The 24,987-nt window shown below is 33.6% G+C and overlaps 1 protein-coding gene across 1 annotated transcript in view; it reads right to left on the reverse strand.

Moving 5' to 3' along the window:
* MS3_00009559 (uncharacterized protein) overlaps positions 1–24,987 on the reverse strand; it is a 48,374-nt gene that overhangs the window by 14,827 nt on the left and 8,560 nt on the right. Inside the window, exons 2-5 of the mRNA XM_051217932.1 lie at positions 10,116–10,231; positions 6,825–7,373; positions 2,747–2,874; positions 1,097–1,316 (exon numbers count right to left, since the gene is read on the reverse strand). Coding sequence (XP_051064368.1) covers positions 1,097–1,316; positions 2,747–2,874; positions 6,825–7,373; positions 10,116–10,231 — 1,013 coding nt within the window. The remainder of the gene's footprint in view (positions 1–1,096; positions 1,317–2,746; positions 2,875–6,824; positions 7,374–10,115; positions 10,232–24,987) is intronic.

Genomic DNA, 24,987 nt, shown 5'->3' on the forward strand with positions numbered 1-24,987 from the left:
TGGGTTCAAATTCCGCGCTCAGGATCGTGAATGCCCACTGCTGAGGAGCCCTATAATACGACGAATTGGCCGTTCAGTGGTCCCAGGTTTTCGATGGTTCTCTAACATCGATCGCTTCATGATCTTAATTCAAAAAACATTCATCACCGTTAAACGTGTCTGATAGACTAATTTGTTAGTTTACTATAAATAATACTATGAACTTGTCGGTAACTCACTGTTAACATGGATTATAGATTAAAATCAACTTATTGACTATTAAAATAAACCATTTCCAAGAACTTGTTGCATCACCTGTACTTCGAGTCATAATGGTGATAAGCTGCGACGTCATCTGGTGCAGATAATTTAGGTATCACTTGTTTAGTTAATAGGTTATAAATTCAAATGCTAAACTTCACTGCAAAGGCTCTCACACTGACATCAACAACACGAAATATAATCCCTTACAAATTTTTATTTATTTGTTATTTCTCACTTTCCATAAATCTCTTTAGTACATTAGAGACATCTGTTGAACATTATTAAAAATCATTAAACTCTAAATACATATTTCGGCTTAGTTTTTTATTATACTATTAGGTACCCACAGCTCCAAGTAGTGTTGAACCCAAAGCATTTATCTACGTCTAGTAGTAAACATAACGACTTTTGCGCATCTGTATTTTAATATTTTCAGATTTAGTGTTAAGTGGTTGGAGGTAGTCTACAGGAAACCCTGATGTTCGATGGTACTCATCAACAAGGCATCCCAGTGATCAAATTAATGTTTTCTGTAGAATCCAACCCCCCCCTCCCCATCACGAAGCTTCACTGTCTGTGACGTTATCACTGAGCTGATAAATAAACGACTAGTCACTCACAAAACTAACATGTTTATGTTCAATGCTTACTGAGTGATACTCAACATCTCACTAGATTCATGTGAAATCCATCACAAAATTAGTCACAATGGATTAATTTTTATTTACTACAGTGGTTTTGTTTGTCTTTGTAATGTCAGTAAACCAGATAACTAGATATATAGAACACAATTTTTCCATTAATAAAATTCATCGTAGTTGATTGTAAAATAAAAATTTCTGATAAAACTTACCCGTAAAGCACAAAATCGTCTATGTACAATAATCCAGCATAATAAGTATAAAAAACAAGGGAGTACAGCTGTGATAGCGGCACAATCAATTGGTGTTATAATTCTTAAACTGCGAATATAACAGTGTATAAATATTTGCCATAAACTTGATAAAAGACTACATCTAGCAATAATTTTCATAATTTTTGGTTGGTCACTTGCTACGATGATAGCATGATTCCTGAATTAATCAAGTAAAAGGAAGAGAATGAAAGAGTGAAAGAAAGAAATTATTCAATTAAACGCTACAGATAATGATCTTTATAGAGAAGAATAAACTATCGGGAATTAGTAAGTGTTAAAAGGAGTGTTCGCGGTTAAGGAAATGTTATTATTTTCGACGATTTCATCTATTGGAGCTGCACAGAAGTCATCTATAAAAACGAAAACTTAATATCTGATTAACAGAGGTACTAAAAGTCAGAATTTAAAGTAACATAATAATCAATGGATAATAAGAATAAAATAACATGTAGAAACGAGATATGAAGGTTTCTCACCTAACGATTATACAGAAGATAAAGCTATGAATTGAGATATTTGAAAATAAGATTGGAAACAGAGATGTGAAAGATAACTTTCTACTTAGAGAATATGGAAAGATGAAAAAGAGAACATGTGTCACGAAACAACAACTGACAAATTATGAATTGGTGTTAGGATCATGATCAAATGGATAGACCTTCTATATCTCGTTTCTATGCATTAGTCCATTCATATTACCCTTTAGTCATTACGTTACTTTAAATTTTGATTGACTTTTAGCACCTCTGTTAATGAGACAATAAGTTTTTGTTTTTACAGATCACTATGTGTAAAATGTAACGATTATACTACTGTGAAGCTCCAAACATTTAAATTGTATGTCAGAGTTTGTAATTTTCTGTTGTTGATAGTAAGTAACCCAATATAACGAAACGTACATCCTGGATTCCATTATTGTCACAATTCAAATATCTACAGACACTTGTGACTGAATGATATGACTGACTAAATCCACTCAGGTTGAATATATGTCAATAAAGCCTGATCAACTGAAATCCTCAATATAAAAGATGGCAAAGTAATTCATGCGATTCCACAGAACCGTCATTCATTATTATCAGTGAAACCTATTTCACATATTGCATAGTTATGCTCTACCAGTTATACCTTTTTACTTAGGTAATTTCTCTTAAAGTTCGTTACCAGTGAGTGCACGATTATCCTCAACAAACGATGTTTTGTGAATAATGTTCAGCTTTTAGGTTAGAACATGAACTGATTCCAGATAGGTAATCACTGAATATCAGGAAGAACTAGGTAGTTTTTTCGTACTGCTAAAAGACTCACTAGCAGTAGGCACCTACTACATAGTCAAGGGTTAAAACTGAGAATTTAAGGTCTCATGATGAGCAAGTAATTTTTGGATTAGCGAGTTAATACTCAGTGGTTTGTGCTTCTAACTTCGACCTGTTCACTATATCGTACAACTGCCATTCATTGACCCCGATTATGTTTGTCTCATGCTTGACATTGTCATTTAGCTTTGTCCTGACAACATACCAAGAAAAAAGCATGTTGATTTAAAAAGAGAACAAAAAAATCAGTAAAAATACGTCTAACACTCACATAATCATTTCAGTGATTGTAAATGCTTCCAAACGGAATAACAAATTGATAATGAGGTATATCGGGTAAATTAAAATTAACCAAAATGATATAGTATAAGAAGCCAATGACGGAGGATTTACAAGTTCCTGAGTGACAATGAGAATATTATGAATAACAATAATAATAATAATAATAATAATAATAATAATAAACCTTTTATAGTGAGACAGATGACTTGTGTGTAAGTATAAATCATTGTACTTTTATAGAATAACTTGTCTTAAAACCCAGTTAATCATTGACTTTTTATCATTAGTAGTATGTCAGGTCTGAATAAAATAGCGATAATTGGATAGTGTTAATTTTTCTGATGAAATTTACGTTTTTCTGAAACATTATTGGATTAGAATCTTGCTATATAAAAAAATGATCTCAAATTATGATCTAGACCAAAATATCCCCATTTTTGACCAGGTTACTTTTAAACAACAAATGATATTTACTTTAGATCTTTTGTAGGTTCATGATTGTTCATTGTTAAAAAGCTTGAGACTGAAACTTAAGAACCAGCTACAGTTCTTAGATTCAAAAATGTTATCCAGCTGTTGAATATCTGTGACGGCAGTCTCCAATCGAAACATGTTTATTAGTTATGTATCATTCCATATTTGTCCTGTTGTAAAGATCTACATTTTCATCTGTTTATAAATTCATCACATATCCATGATTCGCATTGAGAGAAAAGTGAAAAACGTAAGACTATATTGTGAAGAATATCAGCCTCAAATTTATTACATCAATATAATACCTCTTCAATACAGTCTATTTTGTATTGTGTTTTGTTCCATTTACGAGTGTCATATACATTACCATTATCAATTAGGGACACCTAATAATCCTTTAAAAAGGTGGAATTGCATTTTGAAAACTAAGGCAACCATGTACTATTTTATGTCCTAGATGAAAATATCAATTCCCTTGCTCAGGGTAGTAAACACTCATTTTTATCTATTCGGATCTAAGTGAACCGACTATAATTCTTTATAATTGTAGCTAAAAAACGATTTATTTTTTTGAAAACCATCTACAGATGTCTCCATAAAAGATAGAAATATTGTCTAATTGGTTTGCAATTAATTAATTATGGTCGTTTGCCTTAATTTTTATTTACTAGACATGATTTCATACTAACCCAAGCTAACCACATATCGAAGACTTGAAATGTCAAAAACTATTTTTAGCATCAGAAGGGGTTTTGTGGAGATTGTAGTGACTGCAATAGTTGCGATCATGAGTCAATTGAAGCTAGACCACCATGAAAAATCTGGAAGCACTGGATGGCCGTTTCTTCCTATTGTGGGACTCGTCAGCAATGCGGATTCACGACCCCTCTTGTCGAGATTCGAACCGAGGACCTATCAGTCTCGCGCGCCAGCGCCTAACCACCAAACCACTGAGCTGTCCCAGCATCCAACGGTGTTAATGTCTAACTTCAACTAATCTACGAAATTCAGCTACACATCCACGATGGTCATCAGTGAGTTACTATCTCGCAACAGACCCGGTTGAACTCAACTGGTCACGACTTCTCATTAGAACTCCAGGAAATACCTCTTGAAGCCAGTCATTAGTGAGCATATGTTGATTATAATCAGATAGGGGTTTTGTGGATATTATAGTCATTTCAATAGTTGAATATTTATTTTAAATTGCTTTTATGTATGTTTATATTCATCATCATGGTATATCTACGTCTTGTTATTGAAATAAATTAATCGATAGAAACAAGGTTCATTTATCACCATCTTCTTATAATTTTATTATTATGAGACTAACTGAAATGAAATAAATGATTAATGCTAGTTTACCTTGATCAATTTAGTAAGTTTTCTCAGTTCTTTGTTGGTTTATTTGTAAATGCATTCACTATGATAGATATGCAGTGACGTAACATGTTTAATATAGAGGAATATAAATTATGTAATATTGTTATCGAGATGTATTTATGATAGCATAATTCTAATTAGTATTCAGTGTATTGTGAATGAGAGTTTTCATCTTTTAATCAGTATTAATAACTAAGCTAATTTTAGTAATGGCTTTTTCATCCATTATAAATTTATTGCATAAGTATTTCTGAATAAGAAAAAGTCAATATAATGAATCACTTAGGGTTGTGTCCAAACACAGATTTTTAATCTTCATAAAATGCAAATTATATTCAATGGCCAGGTACAAACATCCTTTAGTTTACTGACAGCTGATTGAAATTAGGTTTTACTTAATTGGAAACTCATGCTAAATATATTTATGTGTTTATAAAGTATTCTTTCTGTAGTTATTTTGTAAACGTAATTCAGCTTTTAGGTGACACTATCAGAAACCTGAGAATATCGAACGGCCATTTCATTCTGTAAATGAACACTTTAATCCAAGATATTAATTGGATTCAAAGCCATCAAGTCCCATAGTGATGGCTTAATTATTAAGCTGCATTGTTGAGATGCGGCGATCCACATTTCATTCTTTATTTTTATTTGTAATATACCTTGACGATCGTCCAATATCGTTAGTGTTATCTGGATCCTCCCCAACATGGTTAAACATCTTCTTTGATGGCTTACGATTAAAACTTTAATTATTCATCGCTAAGGTAGTTAGTAATGAATGACTAATTGGGGTCTAGTTAATGGGCTTGTGTAGAATAAATTAATTCACAGGTAATATCTATGCTCAAATTAGATAACAATAGTTTAACTATTTTCACGATTCAAGACTAAAGTATGAACCATTAATTCCAAACTTACTGGTTGAAGGGATACCCACTTACCGTAAGGCCTGAAGATCCTGGCTTTGATCACTGGTGGTGTCGTGGAACATCGCTGTTAAAAAATCTCAGGTCAGGGTTAAACACCTGCTCAATATTTTTCTGTTTTTCGTGAGACTTCGATTAATGTGGTTTTATAATGAATACCCCTTCGATGTTATGATATATTCTACATTGCTGAATACTACTCAATAAATAATTGTTTTTTTTATTACTAACATTTTCTCCCATTTCATTTTTATAGTTGGTTTAGAGAATAATTTATACTTATTCAGTTATCAAACGACGCCATTTAGATTTGATAGGTTTAGTCTTTTTTGACGATAATGACTAATGTTTGTTATAACTGATGACCAGTTATGAAAGTGTTTTGTTTACCTCAGTAAGGTCATTTCAGCAATTACTTTGGCTACGAATCGTTTATAAAAGACAAACTGCATAAATACAGTAAAAGTTCTTAATTCATTAGATATTAACTAAAAATATTAGTCAATAATTACCAGGGATAATTTTTACATATATAAGGTCATTACCTGTAACTCATATAATTCCGTTGGCATGTCGATTTGAAATGTTCATGGTTACGTTAATTAGCTTCATGATGTACGACGTACAGATACATAATCTGGCAATTTTAAGATATTAGTTTAGAAAAGTGGAATACTTATGAGAGTACCTAAGCATCATTTGGAATGTGATTATCAATAAATCACACTGTTATTTACAAGGCATAGATTGTATTGTAGTTTTGATTCAGTCTGAATACATTTATAATAAAAAGCGTAAGTAATAGCCTCAATCAAACATCCTTTGACACTAATCGATCGGTAAACAGAAACCAAAGTCATGTTGTCCAGTTTTTAGAGCTGATAAGGTACTTCCAGTTTCTTTGTAATCACTTAGCTAGGTTATATATTATAGTATATTATTGATATTATAGTATATTTTATTTTACTTCATGTAAGCTGGAAGAAATTAGCAGGAAGTATTGAATCCAGAGTTGTTACTGGTTCTTGCACATAAAACAGGAGAATTGGGATTATTTGTTCAGTAGAAATTCACTGGTAACTCAGGTGGCTCAATGTAAACATTGTTGACAAAAATATTGCAGATATGAACTAAGATCTTATAGAGAACAATAGTTTTATTAGGGTCATTAATTTGTTTTGCTAACAAAGTACTTTTGTCCATTGCTATTCGCAAATTGGTTCATACTGCACAATAATAGAAAGTGTACATAAAATCACCAAATTCAGAACTAAGATTTACCTGAAAAGTTGAATTATCCCAGTAAGTGTAAACATAGATATTTGGTACGCATTCTATAAAACAAACAAATGATGTACTAAGGAATGCTGTAGTAAGAAAATACCATAGAATTTGCCAACATAAATGTTTCAATTGTTCGGTATGCTTTTTATGTGTTCCAATAATTTTCCAGTCATGTTTTTTGTACAAACGTTTTACTGCCCATTGAAGTTTATTTTGATTAATCTGTTGTATATTATCCTGTGTTTGATTTGCAAAAGGTAATACGGGAACTTCTAATTTAATTGAAGATATACTGAGTTTATTAGTTGCATTCTGTTGAGACAATTGTTGTGTTGTGTCATTATTTAATTCATTTGGCTGGTAGATTGATTGTGTTCGTTGCTGTGGTTTTCCTGTACTTGTATTAATTGCAATTTGATTATTCGGTAAACTAGATCTAGAGTAAATAGAATCTAGTTTTTCACCGGACTGACTGTCTTTATGACGATGATGTAATTTCCTTGTTTTTAATCGTATTGGAGGTAGTTTAAAACAGGAACAATCATGCTAAATGGAAATAATAATATGCAGAGATAGATTGAAAAATAACGCTGAAGTACTGAGGATAAATTATTTCCTTATAATGCAGATACGTTCAAATGTTTATTTATAGAAAAGGTTGTAGTGAACAGTCACTTGGAGCTTTTACCCAGTTTTAAGGTACCCACATTTTAAATAAGCAACTAATTACTTTAGATTAGCCAACCAGTTGGTACCTCTGAAATTCACACAAACCGTATAGCGTAACACCAAGCATATAATTCTATCCTTGGCAAATGCACCAATTACCCTCATCGCTTTTATAATATTACTGATAACAAATGGAATATAAGTAACAAAGATGGAATGCATAGTATTTAACATCAGCTACGTTTGATAAACCAACACTGAAGATAAGTTAACATCTTAGAACTGAATATAAGCATGGATTTGTTATAAATGTGTTATGTCTTGTGACCGCCAATTAAAGAGCAGTGACTTATCGACCGGATCAATGACGCGTAAACCCGTATGAGCAGCCTAGAGTTCTGATTGGCCCTGCTTTCCGCCTAGCCCAGTCAGTTAAGTCCAGAATACAAGTCTCAGCCTCTGCGATATGAATCATGTATTTCAAACATACTGTGTTTATATACCAATCAAGCAGACCAAATCGTACCATAAAATAGAACGTATCATTTGTACAAGATTTAGCCAAATGTGGCTGTGAACGTGGGAGGTAGTGATTAATAGACAGGAAATAATTCAAGAATGGAAAGTCGTATAATAACGGTTCATAGGTTAAAATAAAGTTTATAATAAGAGAGACATAAATACAAATAGTTTAGTTATTTAACAATTATACGATAAAAATATACGCACAGTATTGGTCCATAAATAGATCCCAAAAAATTACCACTCATTATTCTTATCGGGATACAACAAAATGCGACCACTATAAGTTCATTAGAGACTTTCAAAGCTCTTCAAAATTATGTCTAGTTTGTAATTATTGAAACATAAGGCGTGTCACAAGTGAATCTCAGATGATCGCTTGAGATACCTGAACAAAACACTTGATTAAATTATTTTGGACAGATTTATTTTACACTAAATATGTGACTAAAACGTTATTTAAATAAATATACGAATACTGGCAAAGAAGAATTTCGCGTTTAGTAAACATCTATTGCTTTTTACTTATTTCTTATAGGTTGAACATGCACGAGTATCAATTGAACGGAAAAATACGACCTATATTTTTTATTGTACATAAGAAAGAAATGATTGAAGAAAATTATTTTGAATAGCTATAATGATGTAAGAGCTTTATTGTTTGGATTAATATATGATTCAAAACAACAACCAACAACATTTGATGACCTTTGTACACCAGTCAACAAACGATCAATAAACGGGCCCCATAATAAAGGCCGCGTTTAATAAGAGCAACTGATTTGAGTCAGCTATATTTCATCAATTTGACAACTCCAAGCCAACGAATGGAGTAGATAAATTATTTATCAGGAAATATTTCATTGAGCTCAAGCAAGACTGAGCTTCAATTTGAATTTTTGAATAAAAAAGTGCTTAACTGATTTCATAGAGAAACTAAAATAGTCCTGATGACTTCTTCAACCGTTTCCTAATGTTTACAGATATCTAAACAGAATAAATTTTAAGACAATCAATAATATCTCACAGGTCAAATCATGATAATCAGCCTGTTGTTGCTTACATAAGCCTAATCGATCATTATCAACGTAAAAAATTATGTTCAAACATAACTCCAAGTACCTTTCAACACAGATATCTCCAACAATTTAAATTGTAAAGAAGATTCGGTGAATTGGAAGTCATTTAACTTATTTAATTAAACCGGAGTTCAAGGCTTCCTCAGCAAAGCCATTAATCATCGCTCACTCTTTAGTAGTTCAAATTCGTTTTGTAAAATCAATGGTAAAACAGATAAATATGTATATTAGTCTTCAGAACACTATTCATTCAAATAATTTAAGTGAGTAGTTAATTTATTTACGGAAACTCAGTAGGTATTAGTTAGTTGCAAATGTGGGTAAATATTACTTTGTTGAAGTAAGAAATGGTTGAGACACCTCGGTTAAGGAAGATTGATAGCCTGATCAAATACCTTAAGCTCACAATCTACTCTTAATTTCAGTGTTCCTCATTTGACTATCCCATAATACATAAATAAGCCTACGATGAAATCTTTCAACAGGAACTAGTAACCTATCATAAACAGTGCAAGAACCTGGCACAAATGCATATCAGCTGAAGTTACCGGAATACATCACTGCAAAAAGGGAAAATTTTCAATTTTAATATTAGTTCAAAAGTATTATCCATGATATTCATGGACGTCCTCTAGTTCCAAAGACCACATTTCACACTTATAATGTAAAACCCAACGTGTCGCATCTAGAAAGGCCAATAAACGATGTTATCTGCCCTACTGAAAAACTTTCTTTTAGTTATATGACTCATCACCGGTTTATACCTATGACCTCACTAAAGATAGAGTCCAGACCGAACATGACTCATACAGAATAGATTATTTTTTAGATTTTTGAGTTATTGAATGCGATGGTCCGCATTTCTGAATCTATCCCAGATTTATATTTATTTATCATCAGTCGCATAACACGACTATATATTTTACTTCAGTTTCGGACAGATAATTTTTCAAGGATTCTAACTAGTAATAAATAACCACAGAAATCAAAGAAAAAAGTCCCTCATAAAAAAACCTACCGTTGGTGCTACCAAATCATCTAATTGTATGTGATCTATACAAGTGTCACTTGTTAAAAATGACCCATTTTCTAATTGAAGAGATAATGAAGAACGTGTAGGATTCAAATGACTATCTGAAAGAAAAAAATGATAAGCATAAATTATCTAGTTTATTATGTAGGCAAACTGACTAATGACATTTAAAATAAGCTGACAACTCAGCATTGAAGAACACTGTAAAAATGATTACATATTATTAAATATTCCCATTGAGACATTAAATCGAACTTGTCTTTTAATGTTACTTATTAGTAGTATTTGCATCTTGTATGTATTTTAAACTCATATTTACATGGAAAAAATACTACTGCCTGAAGAGCATTTACAAAACCGAAAGCATTCATTTAGCGCAGAGTGTATTACTTTATTACGTTGATAATCTAAAAGAAAACCATATACAAAATTACAGTTCCAGTTTTCAACGTCCTTAGCCAGATATCTATCGGTAACTATCAATTCGTCATTCTGACCAAGTGTATATTCAGTAAAATCGATTGGTTGAAATCAAAATGCCTACCGACAACCTATGAGTAGGATCCACTCCTTCAGAAAATAGTATGCACTTATCAATGTTATAGTGTTTCTATTTTATTAAGAATAAATCCACTTCTATTGTTTCTGTATTCATTCACAACATCGGTAAGTCATACTAATTCCTACATTCGTAAACCTCCATTCATAAAAATAGAAGTGTAAATGAATGGTCACAAATACTATTTTATGTTGAGGCTCAACTCATGTGATTATGTAAGTGAAATAAAAGATCGTAATATTGAATTTGTAAGTATCAGTGCCAAGATTGAACTTGATAGTTTCAAGTAAATTAACCATTAGGTACAGTGGTCTTGAGTGCCTGGTCCTACGTTGTAGCTGACTGACTGAACCATTGGGTAGAAAGTTACTAGTAAATATGCTATTTCGAAATATAACACTAAGTATATTTGTTGTTAAATCGAAACATGTTTGACACTTGTTAAGCTATTCAAATGTATGAAGATGAAAGAGTCTGAATTTTAGATTGGAATGAATTCTACTAGTATTTCTATGATCAGCAAATATGACAGCTAATCAAAGCCTACTAAAATGCATCACAATATATCAATCTCAATAAGTAATTATTTAGAACCGTATTAAATTGATACAAAACTGAGTAACGGATTAATAGATAACTGACTTTTAATTTATAAATGCGTCATTTTATAACATAGAGTTATAGCCTTAAAAAGTGTCAGTCAGTCAGTCAGCTACACTATAGGACCAGGCACATATATGTATCGGTCCAAGTTTCCATATCTCATTAACACAACAAGTTTAACACTTGATTCATAGAAGTAGTTAATTCAATGATGGTACTTTATAGAAGAAAGATTATATATAAGGTCATAGCACAGAAAGAAAGAATTAGTTCGTTGAAAGAAAGATATGAAGCGATTTTAACCTCATAGTTTAAAGGAAGACAAAGAATGTATGCATCTACATCATCGTGATCGATCCTGAGCCATGTCACCAAGAGTCTCCAGCCATTGGTTACGACAGTCACGTGGACCCCAACCAAGTAGTCTGCATCTACCAACATAGCTCAGACTAGAAGTTAGTGACTTCAAGCACTGATGCCACGTTTTGGTTTGGCCGCCTCTAACTTTCTTCCAACCGTCCCCAACACTGGTTAGCATTGCGCGTTGTGGTAATCAGTGTTCAGGCATTCGTAACACTTGATCCGACCATCTCAGTCGATGAAGATTCACAACCTAATCAACTGATTTACCATCATTCCCTAATACCGTGCGTCTAACCTCGCTATTACTTACTAGGTGATCCCAGCAGGTGCAAGTAATATTTCTAAGTCATCAGTGGTCAAATTCTAGTAGCTTACGAGTATCTTCTACTCTTAATAACCATAAAATAACTGTTCATTAAGTAAGGCTTAAATTAACACATACTAATTCATGATTTTCCCATTCACAAATCTTCCAACAATCACGTACTTAATTTTTGACAGTTTATTATTATTCCCTATTGTTGATGCTCAGAGCTACAAGTGTTCTGTAAATTTGGTGTGTAGCTAGAAGCGGACTGTCAAGATTCGGATTTTATCCAACTCATGACTCATCGTCTCGGTCAACCTACATCTCGATGTTGATATCATCACTGAGACTCAAACCCAGTAACTTTGGCTTCTTTTGACATTTCCTAAATGGGTTGAAACCCTTATTTTGGATTCCACCGTTAACTATATACCCATCACTATTATATTGTTCAAGATACTTAAATTTTTAATTCATGAATTTAAAATCTCTCAAATGAATGAATACATCATCTATAAATTTTATGCAAATTTTCTAACTATATAATAAATTTCCCTTTTTTGTTACTGAACAATTGAGATAAATTCTGTTGACAGCGAATTGTTTAATGATATAGAAAAATAATTATCGATTTATATCAGAAGGGGGTTTTTTGTGAATATTATAGTAATTTTAATGATTGAGATCATGAATCAAATGAAGCTAAGCCAGCAAAATTATCGACTTGTTGTGGTTTTAATTGTATTAGTTAAGCTAGTTACTATACAAGAAAATGACCAAAATAATTTATTTTAAAAAAGTTTCCTAAGGGAAGAGGTGAAACCTAACACTAGTAAATTATGTTTACGTTAGTTTTGTGCACAACTATTCATCTGAGTTATTTGTTATTTGTTTAAAAACTAAATTTAAATCATTAAGAAATTACTTATTATATTTTTGCGGAGAAATGATGAATGTCATTCAACTATTTTTTTGTTACTAATTGGTTTTTATAATAATTATTCTGAAATGCATATATTACTAATTATAAATGTCTATCAAACAACACATTTCATGGTTAAATAAACATAGGAATAAAAGTTTTGCTTACGAAGTTACTTTTTATACGCAATATTAAAGTTCTGATAAGGATGCAGCAATCAAAGATTATTATTATTATTATTGATTTTAATATGAATTTCAAAACTGTGTCTAAAAGAATCAATTTGTATTTAGAATGGTGGTTGGAGGAAGTCGACAGGAAACCCTAAACCCGGGTTTCGTGCCACTAAGTGGTTATCAATATCATGTGTGTCAAGTCCGTATTAATGCAGATCGAATGCTATCGACCAAGTTACAATGTGGCCACTAGTCTAGGTGACTCGACATCGAATCCATCAGGGAGCACCTGTCGCCACAAGATAGCAGGTACCCCTTGCTGATGAGCGCCAAGGGGCACGAAAACCGAGTCCAGGGTTTCTTGTCGACTACCTCCAACCACCATCTAATCTCAACATAGTGCACGCAGTGTCGAGTCACCTAGACTGGTGGCCACATTGCAACATGGTCGATAGCATTCGACCTGCACTAATAAGGACTTGACACACATGGCACTGACCACCACCCAGTAATCAGTCAATTGTGAATCAATTTCTATTTACTTTACACATTTACGTCATATCAGATGATCAGTTAAGTGAATTTAAAAATACAAAGTAATTTGGATTATTGGTGAAGTCATGAATAAGCACCGTTAAGAAGAGGCAGCTTTAAGGACGCCTTTGTTTTCAAAATCAGTTCAACAATCTTCAAAATACCCTGTCATGTTAAATACTGAGTGATTTATCCAAAAATTTAAAAATATTTTCTTTTGTATCGAGTTTGTTTAACAGTCAACATGGTAGATTAATTGAAGACACATCTGATCAAATACAGAAATTTCAGTGCTCATAACGAAACGTTCCTTTTAGATCAATGATTTAGAATCTCAATTCATCTATGATAACTTCCACCTCAATATGAGTGAATTGCGTTAATTAAAATTATGCTGTAGATTTTCGAGAATCTATTTTATAGATAACCACTGAATAACAAATGATTGCGGTCCTTAATGACAGCCTGATCAAACATTTGCGTCACCTATTTTTGGACTGTACAAATATTGCAACTGAGATACCGTCTTTAGATTTTTCTAGACTAGAGGGTTATGGATGTTAACTGTATATGCTAACGTACCATTGTCAAAAGCTTACAAATTATTATAACGTTAAATACTGGAAAACTTAAACAGAAATACTACAATTCTTGGTAAGTTTTCTATATGATCTATCATTATTTTAAAATGAGAGGCGAATATATTGGAATTCAAAAGCCATGTATGTGACTGACGGAAAAATAGTTGTTGGCTGCTTAGTTCAAATGTGTGGTTTTTTACTTGTGAGCATGCAAGATGCCATATGAGATTATAGTCGAAGACGACAGTTCATTAGACTTGTATCCTGTTTGTAGTAAACCGATTCAAATTGAAAACATGATCTAAGTAGTTCCAACTATTTATAGATAAGGAACTTCTCTTTGCAGAATTGTCAATAATTCTTCTTCAGTGACGCAATGTGCTCCTTCCCTTATGCAAAGACCAGTAATAATTTCGCCATAATTGATTAATTAACTGGATTTCGATAATTTCCTGTCAAGCTTGAATTGGCCAATGCCATGATCAGTTTTCTGAAAAACTGCGTAGACAAATAAAAAATTCTAAGGTCACACCGGGAACAGATCATTGAGAAGTTTTCCTTTTGCTGATTGTATTTTATACTTTTACACCATAAAACCCGATAGTATTTAATTCGTTTTGGTTTGAAAAATGTAAATAAGAGCTATTGAGGAGTTTCAAAACAAAACGATATAATTCATGTAAATTCCATGATTTTCAATAGTTTTTTCTTCAGCTGACTTCAAATGATGATGAAAATCGATTCTAAATTATACGATATTTCTACAAATTCATAATTCATCTTTTCTATCAGTGACTGAAATAAATGATTAACTATTAAACTCATATTCTTGTGGAAAGAAAACAATTTAATTAAATAAATAAATAAAACGTTTAAAATAACATTATAAGCAAAGATGGATAGTGGCTAGCAGTGGAATCCAGAACGCGCGTTTCGTCCTAATTTGGACTCATCGGTTGAATGTACGTGCATCACAGAGTTGATGTTCACTCTGGGAATCAGATCCAATACCGTCCGCTTCAAACGCCATCGCGCTATCCACTTAGCTACTGATTCCTGATAGCCACTTGATTGTGCAATGGGGTAGAGTTTAAATTCACTTGGTATTGTTTACTTGAATCTTCCCACTGTTATTCAGGACTGCAATTGATCAGTCTGTTGTTGGCATATGTGCATACTGTGAGGATTGTCTCTATATTGCCTTAATTCACAAGCATTATAAGAAAAGATAACACAATAGCGTTTGAAGCGAGCAGTACTGGATTCGAGTCTCAGGAAGAACATTAACTCTGAGATGCAGGTGTGGTGTGTGCTACTTATAAGTAGTATATGATGTTAATCGTGGACAGAAGATCTGGCAGCAGAGGGACGAGAGGATTGAACAGTAAGGAATGGAAAAAGGATTCAATTTGTATAAAAATGCAAGAACAATGAAGTCTGAGTCATTTTTAGACAATTGGTGGGCATTTTACAAATTAAGCATTTACTTTATGATTGTTAGATTTTGTTAACAAGTCCTGTAATTTTGTGTTAAATACATTCGATTGTCCCCACTGGTGTTCTGTTCACTACATTTGGTGTCGCTGCCAGTCAGAAGAGGGAAGAGGTGATCTTCTGCGAACGCCGTTGCGTGCCTGGAGCTTAGGTGCTATTTGGGGCAATCTGGTGTTGGGGTGGCGTCGAGTGGAGTTTTCTGGCGGGATGGGGTTGACTGTAGCGGGTGCTGTCGACGGAGAGGAGCGGTGGGGCGTGCGGCTGCAGACCGGACATTGGATGTAGATGGAGAACAGGTGTTAAGCGTCCCAGGTGCCGGGTGAATTAGGGTAATATCGAGGCAATACTTACAATGTACACATATACCAATAGGAAACTGATCAATTACATTTCTATAGTTTTTATTACTTATCGCTAAAAATTCTTAATTTTCACTTTTTTCTTAATTATTTGCCTTCTTACCTCATGTTGTGATTTAAAATGGAAGATTAAAAGAAAATTTACTTAAATAAATGAACTAGTAATTTTAATGTAGATTTTGGAAATAAACTGATATAATTTCAATAGGCAAGACAAACAATGGAGGATAAAAAGCAACAACAACAACAAAACAAACGTGACGGATAAAATGAAGGTTGGCGAACTAACTAAGTAACCTTTTTTCTCTATTTAATTCATCTGAAACTGTACAAAATCGTGTATTCTATTTCTTTTTTTTCTTTTTCACTGTTAGTAGACTAGTGAATTACTACTGAATTTTGATTAAGTAGAAATTAATCTTCATATTGAACTTTTTTATTATTAAATTTAAAATTAAGAAAATAGACAAACAGGAATTGTTTAAAAACAATAACTAATCTTTAGTAATATTTTATGTTAACTAAAAATCTTATGCATATATAATACAGTTAAAATTTCGCTTATTTACTTTTAATTCATTTTTATGATGAAGTAGTTTTTGTAGAAATTTTTCGAAAGTTAGAAAGAATATTTGACTCAGTAGCTAAATGGATAATGTGATAACGTTTGAAGTGAATAGTACTGGGTTCGAGTCCTAGAGTGAACACCAACTCTCCCCGAGAGTGAGGAGAGTCCGCCCTCCCTCTCAAAATGCTCTCATATGGCCACGCGTATACAGCCTCTGCCAGGGGAGTCCTACTCACTGCATTATCGTGGCGGGGGTGTTTTTTACGAAATTGGGAGAACGAAGAGCAAATGTCCGACACTTTAACCGGGTTAATGGACACGGAGAATCCCCATAGGGGAGTTAGAAAACCCTGATTCCAAACCAATGGTACACATGGGCTTCAGTACCCTGGGGGAACAAATGGCGTATGAACCATTAGTTGGTCGCCGGCTACCATGGAACTGCATCTCCTTGCGATGCTCTACTGCGTTTTGGATTTGACCTCTAGGTCGAAGGCTCCAGGTATGGCTCCGTAAGGAAACCACCTGCTTCGATTTAGGCACCTGGGCAGTATCACAGCCCTCACACAAATCAAATGAGATTTATGTTGCACATATGTATCTGGTGCCTTCTTGTACCAGTATTTATGTGTTCAAATAAATAAATACATAAAACTCTGGGATGCAGGTACATCCAGCTGACGAGTTCCAAGTAGGACGAAACGTGTGTCCTGGATTCCACTTCTAGTCACTGTCCATCTGTACTTATAATGGTTGTGAATTAAGGCAATATCGAGACAATGTGCACAGTATACACATATACCAATAAGAGACGGATCAATTGCGGTCCTCAATATCAATAGGGAGATTCAAGTAAAAAATAACAAGTGGATTTATATTTGACAGTTGTTTCATTCTATGATTAAAAATTCCCTGATAAATATGGAGATTTCCTATATATCTCTCGTTGACATTAAGGTTTGATGAACACTGTTATAAAATGAATTCATTTGAATATTTCACAAAATCATTTTAGTTATGCTAACTATTGGCTGGTATTTTAGAGTGGGTTCCTTGGAATCTTGGAGAGAATCTGTAAACATTTGATTTTTAAGGGTTTGTTAGTGAGTAGATAGTTGTAGAATTATGAGCTTGACCTTTGTCCTTTATGAAACTCATCAGCTGGATGAACATATATCTCAGTTTTAATGTTCGCACGAAGATTCGTTATTGATGTTATCTAGCCTCCGTAACTCATTGGTAATGTCTGAAACAAAGGATACCGATTTCTAATCAATATGAATAGCAAAACTCGGTAGCAGGTTTATCCAACTAACGAGCTCCAAATCGGACGTAAGTCGAATTAATGATTCCGCTATTGGCTACTTTCCAGTTATAATGAGAGCTCTTGACTTGTTGAGGTAAAATCCTTTCTGATTATACAATAATTAGTAGGTAACGTCGGATAAGGGTGACGTTTCATCATATTTTGACTGAAGTTGACTATGTGAGATATTAGGGATAATAATCAATATGTGGCGGAAGCCTGAAGAACTACAAAGGCCATCATCCAGAGCATACAAGTGTTTATTAACAGTCGTCTACGCAAAATACTTCGGATCCGTTGGCCAGACACTATTAGCAATAATCTACTGTGGGAGAGAACAAACCAGATTCCAGCGGAGGAAGAAACCATATAGAATCGCTGGAAGTGGTTAGGACACACATTGAGGAAAGCACCCATCTGCGTCACAAGACAAGCTTTCGCCTTGAATCCTCAAGGCCAAAGGAGAAAAGGAAGACCAAATAACACATTACGCCGAAAAATGGAGAAAGATATGAAATGAATGAACAACAATTGGATAGAACTAGAAAGGAAGGCCCAGGACAGAGTGGTTTGGAGAATGCTAGTCGGTGACCTTTGCTCCATTGGGAGTAACAGGCGTAAGTAAGTAATAAATCATCATTTCTCAACATAGGGGTTAATTTCAGTGAGGTTATTAGCTTTGCATAGTTCATATAAAGATGATTGTGTTTATTCCAACCCATAAATAACTCAATTGTACAAATGAAACCACGATCCAGACAAAAATTCATCTAAGTTGATATAAGAAAATATATATTTAATTTATTTAGTTGATTCTCACTTATTCAGTAGCAAGTATTGTATGAATATTATATCGGGTTTTTTTCTAACAGGAAAATACTCTACATTGTTTCAAAATGACTTTCTTGTTACGTAGTTAGCAGGAAATCTTGGTTCAACTAGGTTTCATGCTATTTGATGCACATCAACGAGGCGTACTTAGAATCTTGAGAGAACTGATTCTCTCTGAAGGGTTCTATGCCTTATTACCCGGCTTCATGGTCTAAGTAGTTATAATTGATCTACTCGGCTTGTATGACCGGGATAAATATGACTGAGTGATAGAGGAGTGGTGATCAATGTCATATCTGTCTAATACTTTGGTAGTTATCGAATTCTATCAATCAAGTTATAAAGTGAGTACCAGTGGAAGTGACTCGATATTGTGACAAAGTGTTCTTCAAATTAACGGACGATGAAAAAAAGAGGACGGCGAAGTTTAATTATTATTTACGATTTATCTACGGTATATTGAGTTTCCTTTCTTTTTCCCCCTGGCTATTTTGACATAGTAGGTTGTGATGTGATTGCTTTTTTCATCTTACTAAACAGAAATAGATTGAGAGATTAAATCTGTATCTTTTTCTTTTTACAAAAAGATGTATATTTTTCAAAACTGAGATATTAGCAGCCAAAGAAACCAAGTGAAAGATCAAGAAACTAGTTGTGTTTGTGTATATAGTATGTGCATGTAAATGAGATTGATAAGAGGTTGATTTGCATTGATTAACAATGAGTGTGATATATATTGAGAAAACAATAATCTTCTTTAAAACGTTAACATTATACAAACCTTTTTTCTGTCATGATATAATTCATTAAACTAATCTAAATAGATCTAGAGTTAGTTTAAATGAACAAAGTCCTTTTCATCTACTAATAACATATATTTATTTATAACTAAATTAGTATACCGTTAATGTTGTTCCCTAATCATGAATGACATAAACAAACTAATAAGTATCAGGAGGAGGTTTTCTGTGAATATTATAGTAATCTTTTTTAACAGTTGAGATCATAAGTCAGTTGAAGCTAGACCACCATGGAGAACCTGGAAGCACTGGATGGCCATCTCGTTCTATTGTGAGACTCCTCAACACTGTACATTCATGACCCCACCTTTCGAGATTCGAACTCAGAACCTATCAGTCTCGCGCTAATAAGTAATGAATATTAGAGTAAAATTGTCTTTTTAACAAAGCAATGATCAATGTATATTATTTTAACGGATATTTTAAACTTGAAAGTTATATAAATATTTTAAAATGAATTGATGCAGTTCAAACTGGATAATCTTTCGTTATGTTCACCGAGTTCAAAAACTTGATTGTGAAACTTTTTTAGTCATTTATGAACAACGTCATCAACATTTGCTTTAGGTAGAAGTAAGCTAAATACTTATTTTAAAAATCTTAATCAGTAAATTTTCACTACTCAGTTTAGTAATCTGTTTGAATAACGGAACCTATTTTTAAACGCAAATAAATGGAAAAGTGTCATTAAACTGACAGAAATGCTCACTTTTACTTGACATAAGTTCTTAGAATGTTATTTAGAACGGTCACTAAATATCGGCCTCAGAGAATTCAACATTACCAAGACCATTCACCGAGGCTTCAAATCTTCCCAATTATTCCTCAGTTTGCTTATATCGCACTTAGTGAATATGTTGATATCAATCGTGGCTCAAACAGGTTAGCAATTAAAACGTCGGATATTGGGTTTGGATCTCTTTGTGAATATCAACACAGATACAAGGGGATCTGACTGGTGACTGTCTAAAGGGAAGAAACAATCGTCTCATCTTTTACTGCTAGCCCCTATCCAAAGTATACGAAATGTACTTTTAAAAATTAAAGTTTTTACACAATAACTCTAATAGTTTCAGTTACTTATAAATTTAAATCGTTCAATAATAAAAGTAGTTTGGTTGTTCGATTAGCTGTAAATTTAGGCATCTGGATTTGTAAAATTGAACAATATATCTCCAGTGAAATTCTTCATTCTTAAAAGTTGAACATAAGCAATAATGATATTCAGTAATGAGATGATCCATTTGTATTGACATATGATTAGAGTGAGACAGTCATTCAAGAAGCATATACAATAAGAAGTATCAATAATTCCTGTCCTGGAAGTTAAGAAGGGCAACTTTCAAAATCTTCAAACACTAATCATGTTCTATAAATGTGTCTCAGTAGCTTAATGAATAATAGTGGCACATATTTACTTTCCTCCAAGCAACTTTTTTGGAAACTTAATCCTGATATTCATAAAAATGAGATTATTTTTTCCTTTAAAATGACTTTACTTACTGTTCTCCTAATAATACATTACCACCATTTCGAAATAATCTTTTACTACCAAACACTAAGTTATTTCAATGGAATCAGTGAAACGTTGTTTTTTTCTGTTTAGGGAAATAAATTAAAGGATTAATTTTAAAACTGCTATTATGATTTTTATAAAAGCCTAAAATATTTCTATATATTATGTGATAATTTATTCATATTCTTTGGTATAATCTACAAAGTGATTCATTCAAATTGTATCTTATTTAAATAACATGGTAAAAGTATCATTTCTTTCTATTTATTGTTGAATGAACTGCATTACATTTGTGTTGTAATAAAGCCAGTAAATAAGAGATATCATCTCTTTGTTGATTTTCAGGACGGTATAGTTTGTGAATATCTGAACTCAATGGTTCAGTGGATGGTAGTTGGAGAGACAGTTACTAGGATTAAAACTCAATATGAGTATTTAAACTTGAGTGCAGTTGTACTCTACTGACGAGTCTCGAATAGAACGAGATGCGCATTCTGGAGAATATAGCACACAGAGTTTTAAATATACTATATCTACATCACGGACTGACTTTAGATAAATGACTATTATAAGCTAGCAAATATTGAGCTCACTATCAGTGAGTATTCACGACACCACCAATGATGAAAATCTACTGGTTCTTTGATCTCTACAACCATCATAATAAACACGTTTCACCCGCTCACCAATAACTTGCTTTGGGAAGTAGTTTTAGGAGTGCCGGTAGAAAGCCGTATACAGTGGAGTTCAACTATAACACAAATAACAAGTGCACAATATCGCTAAATAACAACTGATTAAGATGTGTAACTATTAGGTGGCGACCCAGTAGTCTAAAGGTTAAGTCCTTATTTCAGGACTAGTAAGTACTTGTCTACCTATATTTCCCCTCCTACGTACATTTTCATATACTTAGAGGCATAGAATATTCTGTGCTGTTAAAATTTGTTCTGATCGTGATATTCACTAAATTCCAAACCAGATATTTCAGTTTATGTTGTTAGAAACTTTGTGTATGACAATATGATGATTGGTCTCTATAACCCTTCTGAAAGTTGTCACCAAGTTAGAGTTTAGGTATTAGTGAGGAACTTACTCGTTTACTGGGCGTGCAACCGTTACGCCTGAACTTCGATGTATTCTGTTCAGTACTAGTAAAGCCTGAGCCAATAAACTATTTTACTGTTTCGAATGTAAGATTTCACATTTCATAAAAATTTATACTTGGAGAACTTGATAGAACTTCAAATGTTTATTCCTGTTTCATTATGACCCTTATTTTCACAAATTACTTCGCCTACAGCTGGGATCGACCAGATATAGACATGACGAATACTGCTGACAAATAAAATTAATGTATACTGGTATTTTGAGACTATTAACTCGTAGTTTCCAACCAGATTTACATACATGTTTCCGCACAGTGTCTAGAAGCTCTATTCATGAAATTACGAGTCGATTATGTGGAAATTGTTAGCACAATTTTATGTTTTATTTCCAATCTACTTATTTCTTAGCCTATAGACAGTAGATCAAATAACATATTTCAACGAGTAGAAAAACTAAATTTTCTGACGTTTGGTGACGCAGTGTAAGTCACTCCTTCAGAGAATAAACAACCAAATTAAAATTAATCGACGAAGAAGTGACCTACACTGAGTCACGAAACGTCAGAAAATTTAATTTTTCTATTCACTGAGATATTACAAATATATTTTTATTTATAACAATCTACCCAATGCTCAGTTTATTCGACATTATCAAGTCAAACCTTAGTAATGATACTTACAATAGTCAGTAAACAAAATGACCGATAGAGTGAAATAATGATAAAGTCACAAAATTAGCAATTTCCATAATCACTCATACCCAAAAATATCATGTCCTTTCTGCTGAGTAGTTTCGGGAGGTAATTCTCGGAGTTCTACTGAGACATAATGAACAGTAGAGTTCAGTTATATTGGGCCTGCAAAAATGTCACCGATAATAATAGACGATGGTTGTGCAACATCTTTAAGTTAGGGATGTACACCTAGTGATAATCGATGCACACTACAGGATCCACGGATGACCAAAAGAGGTGGATAGAAAATACTCACATTATAACATTTGGCAACCTTGACAACAACCATCGACATATACAGACGACACAGAGAACAAAGTAAAAGCACCATCAAGAAAAAACATCGAGGTCAACATGTTGAAGCAACCACTAACAAACATTGAATACTTACTCTGAAAAGTACTAAACGAAAGTACAAGTAACGCCTCAAAACTAGAATTCTTTCGCCGCACTAGAGTCACTACTCAAAACTGCCGGAATAAGTGAGGAAAATCAAAAGTAAATAAGATAAACCATAGTACTGCTAATTTGACAGAAGATAGACAACACCCAACTGACCTCACAAGAACAAAACGCCTCAAAGAAACTCAGAACTAGGAACAGAGGACACACTACAGGGATTATGGACAAGAAAGAATGTATCAGAAAAGCGAGCGAACTACATGAGGATAAAAGCGTATGCAAACCAATGGACACATATCCGGTTAAAAGGTTAGACAATCAAATCGCAAGGACTTTAACCAATCTTGTCAAAGCAGGACAAATATCAGCGCAAGATCAACGGAAAGTGAGATCCACTGGATCAGTACTCCCTCGGTTCTATGATAGGCCGGAAATACACAAACCGAACATTCTACTACGTCCGATTGTAGTACTCCCGGAACCCCAACATACAATTTGTTAAGGGAAATTTCACGAATATTGAAATATTTAGTAGACTCATCCAATCACTCCATCAAATCTCCCATACAATTCCTGGTTACCGTTAAGGACATTCAAATAAACAATGACAAACTGATGATATCTTTCGATATATCAGCCTTATTCACCACAACTGAACCAAGCTTAGCAAAGGGAACTCTATCCGTGCTTCTCACCAAAGACACAAATCTCACAAAGTACACGAAGCTTCTTAGTCAAAGTCAAGTAGAACTCACTGATTTATGCTTAACAACAAATTTTCAATTCAACAAAACAATCTACGAACAAACGAAAGGGACGCCGACGGTATCACCAATATCAGGACTTATTGAAGACGCAGTGATGCGGAGACTGGAAGCCTTGATCTTGCCAGCGATCAAGCCGAAAATTTGGACTCGTTATGTGGGTGACACATTCGTCGTCAAAAAGAACACCTACAATCCGATCAACAACGTCTTCGATGACAATCGAACAGGAGTCAAACAACAAACTATAATTCTTGGATGCACTGGTCACTGGGACCGACACAGGAAAACTGGAAACTCAAGTATATCGGAAGCCGAACTACACAGACTATTTTCTCATTTACAGTAGCAACAACCCAAGAACTCACAAAATCAACTACGTACAAATTTTATTCAAGAGGGCGAGGACGCACTGCAACACACTTGCAGAGAGGAATAATGAAAAAAATCTCTAAAGACTGTCTTTCAAAGGAACGACTACCCAATCAACTTTATCAAAACATATCAACCAAACGCATCAGAAACCAATAAATGCATCATCCCACCATATATAAACGGCATACCAGAAATTACAGTCAGATTTTTGAAGCCTTTCGGAATAGGTGTAGCACACAGGCCAATAAAATCACTTCAAGAAATCATGTACAAACCAAAGGACGAAATTACAAAAGAAGAAAACCCGAACGTCATCTACAAAATAAGTTTTTCCAACTGCGAAACTCACTACATCGGATAAAGTGCACGCCCTCGTTATCTTTCCCTGCACAAACATAAATTAGCGGTCAAAAGCTATGATATATCCTCGCCTATATCAATGCATGTGAATAGCCACGGATGCACATTCGACCAGGAAAATATTGAGATCTTGGATAGAAGCAATTCTCAAAACACCAGAAAACTTTTAGAAACTTGGCACTTTGATTAATTAG

Source organism: Schistosoma haematobium, chromosome 7 (assembly GCF_000699445.3).
Source record: "Schistosoma haematobium chromosome 7, whole genome shotgun sequence".
Lineage (NCBI taxonomy): Eukaryota > Metazoa > Platyhelminthes > Trematoda > Strigeidida > Schistosomatidae > Schistosoma > Schistosoma haematobium.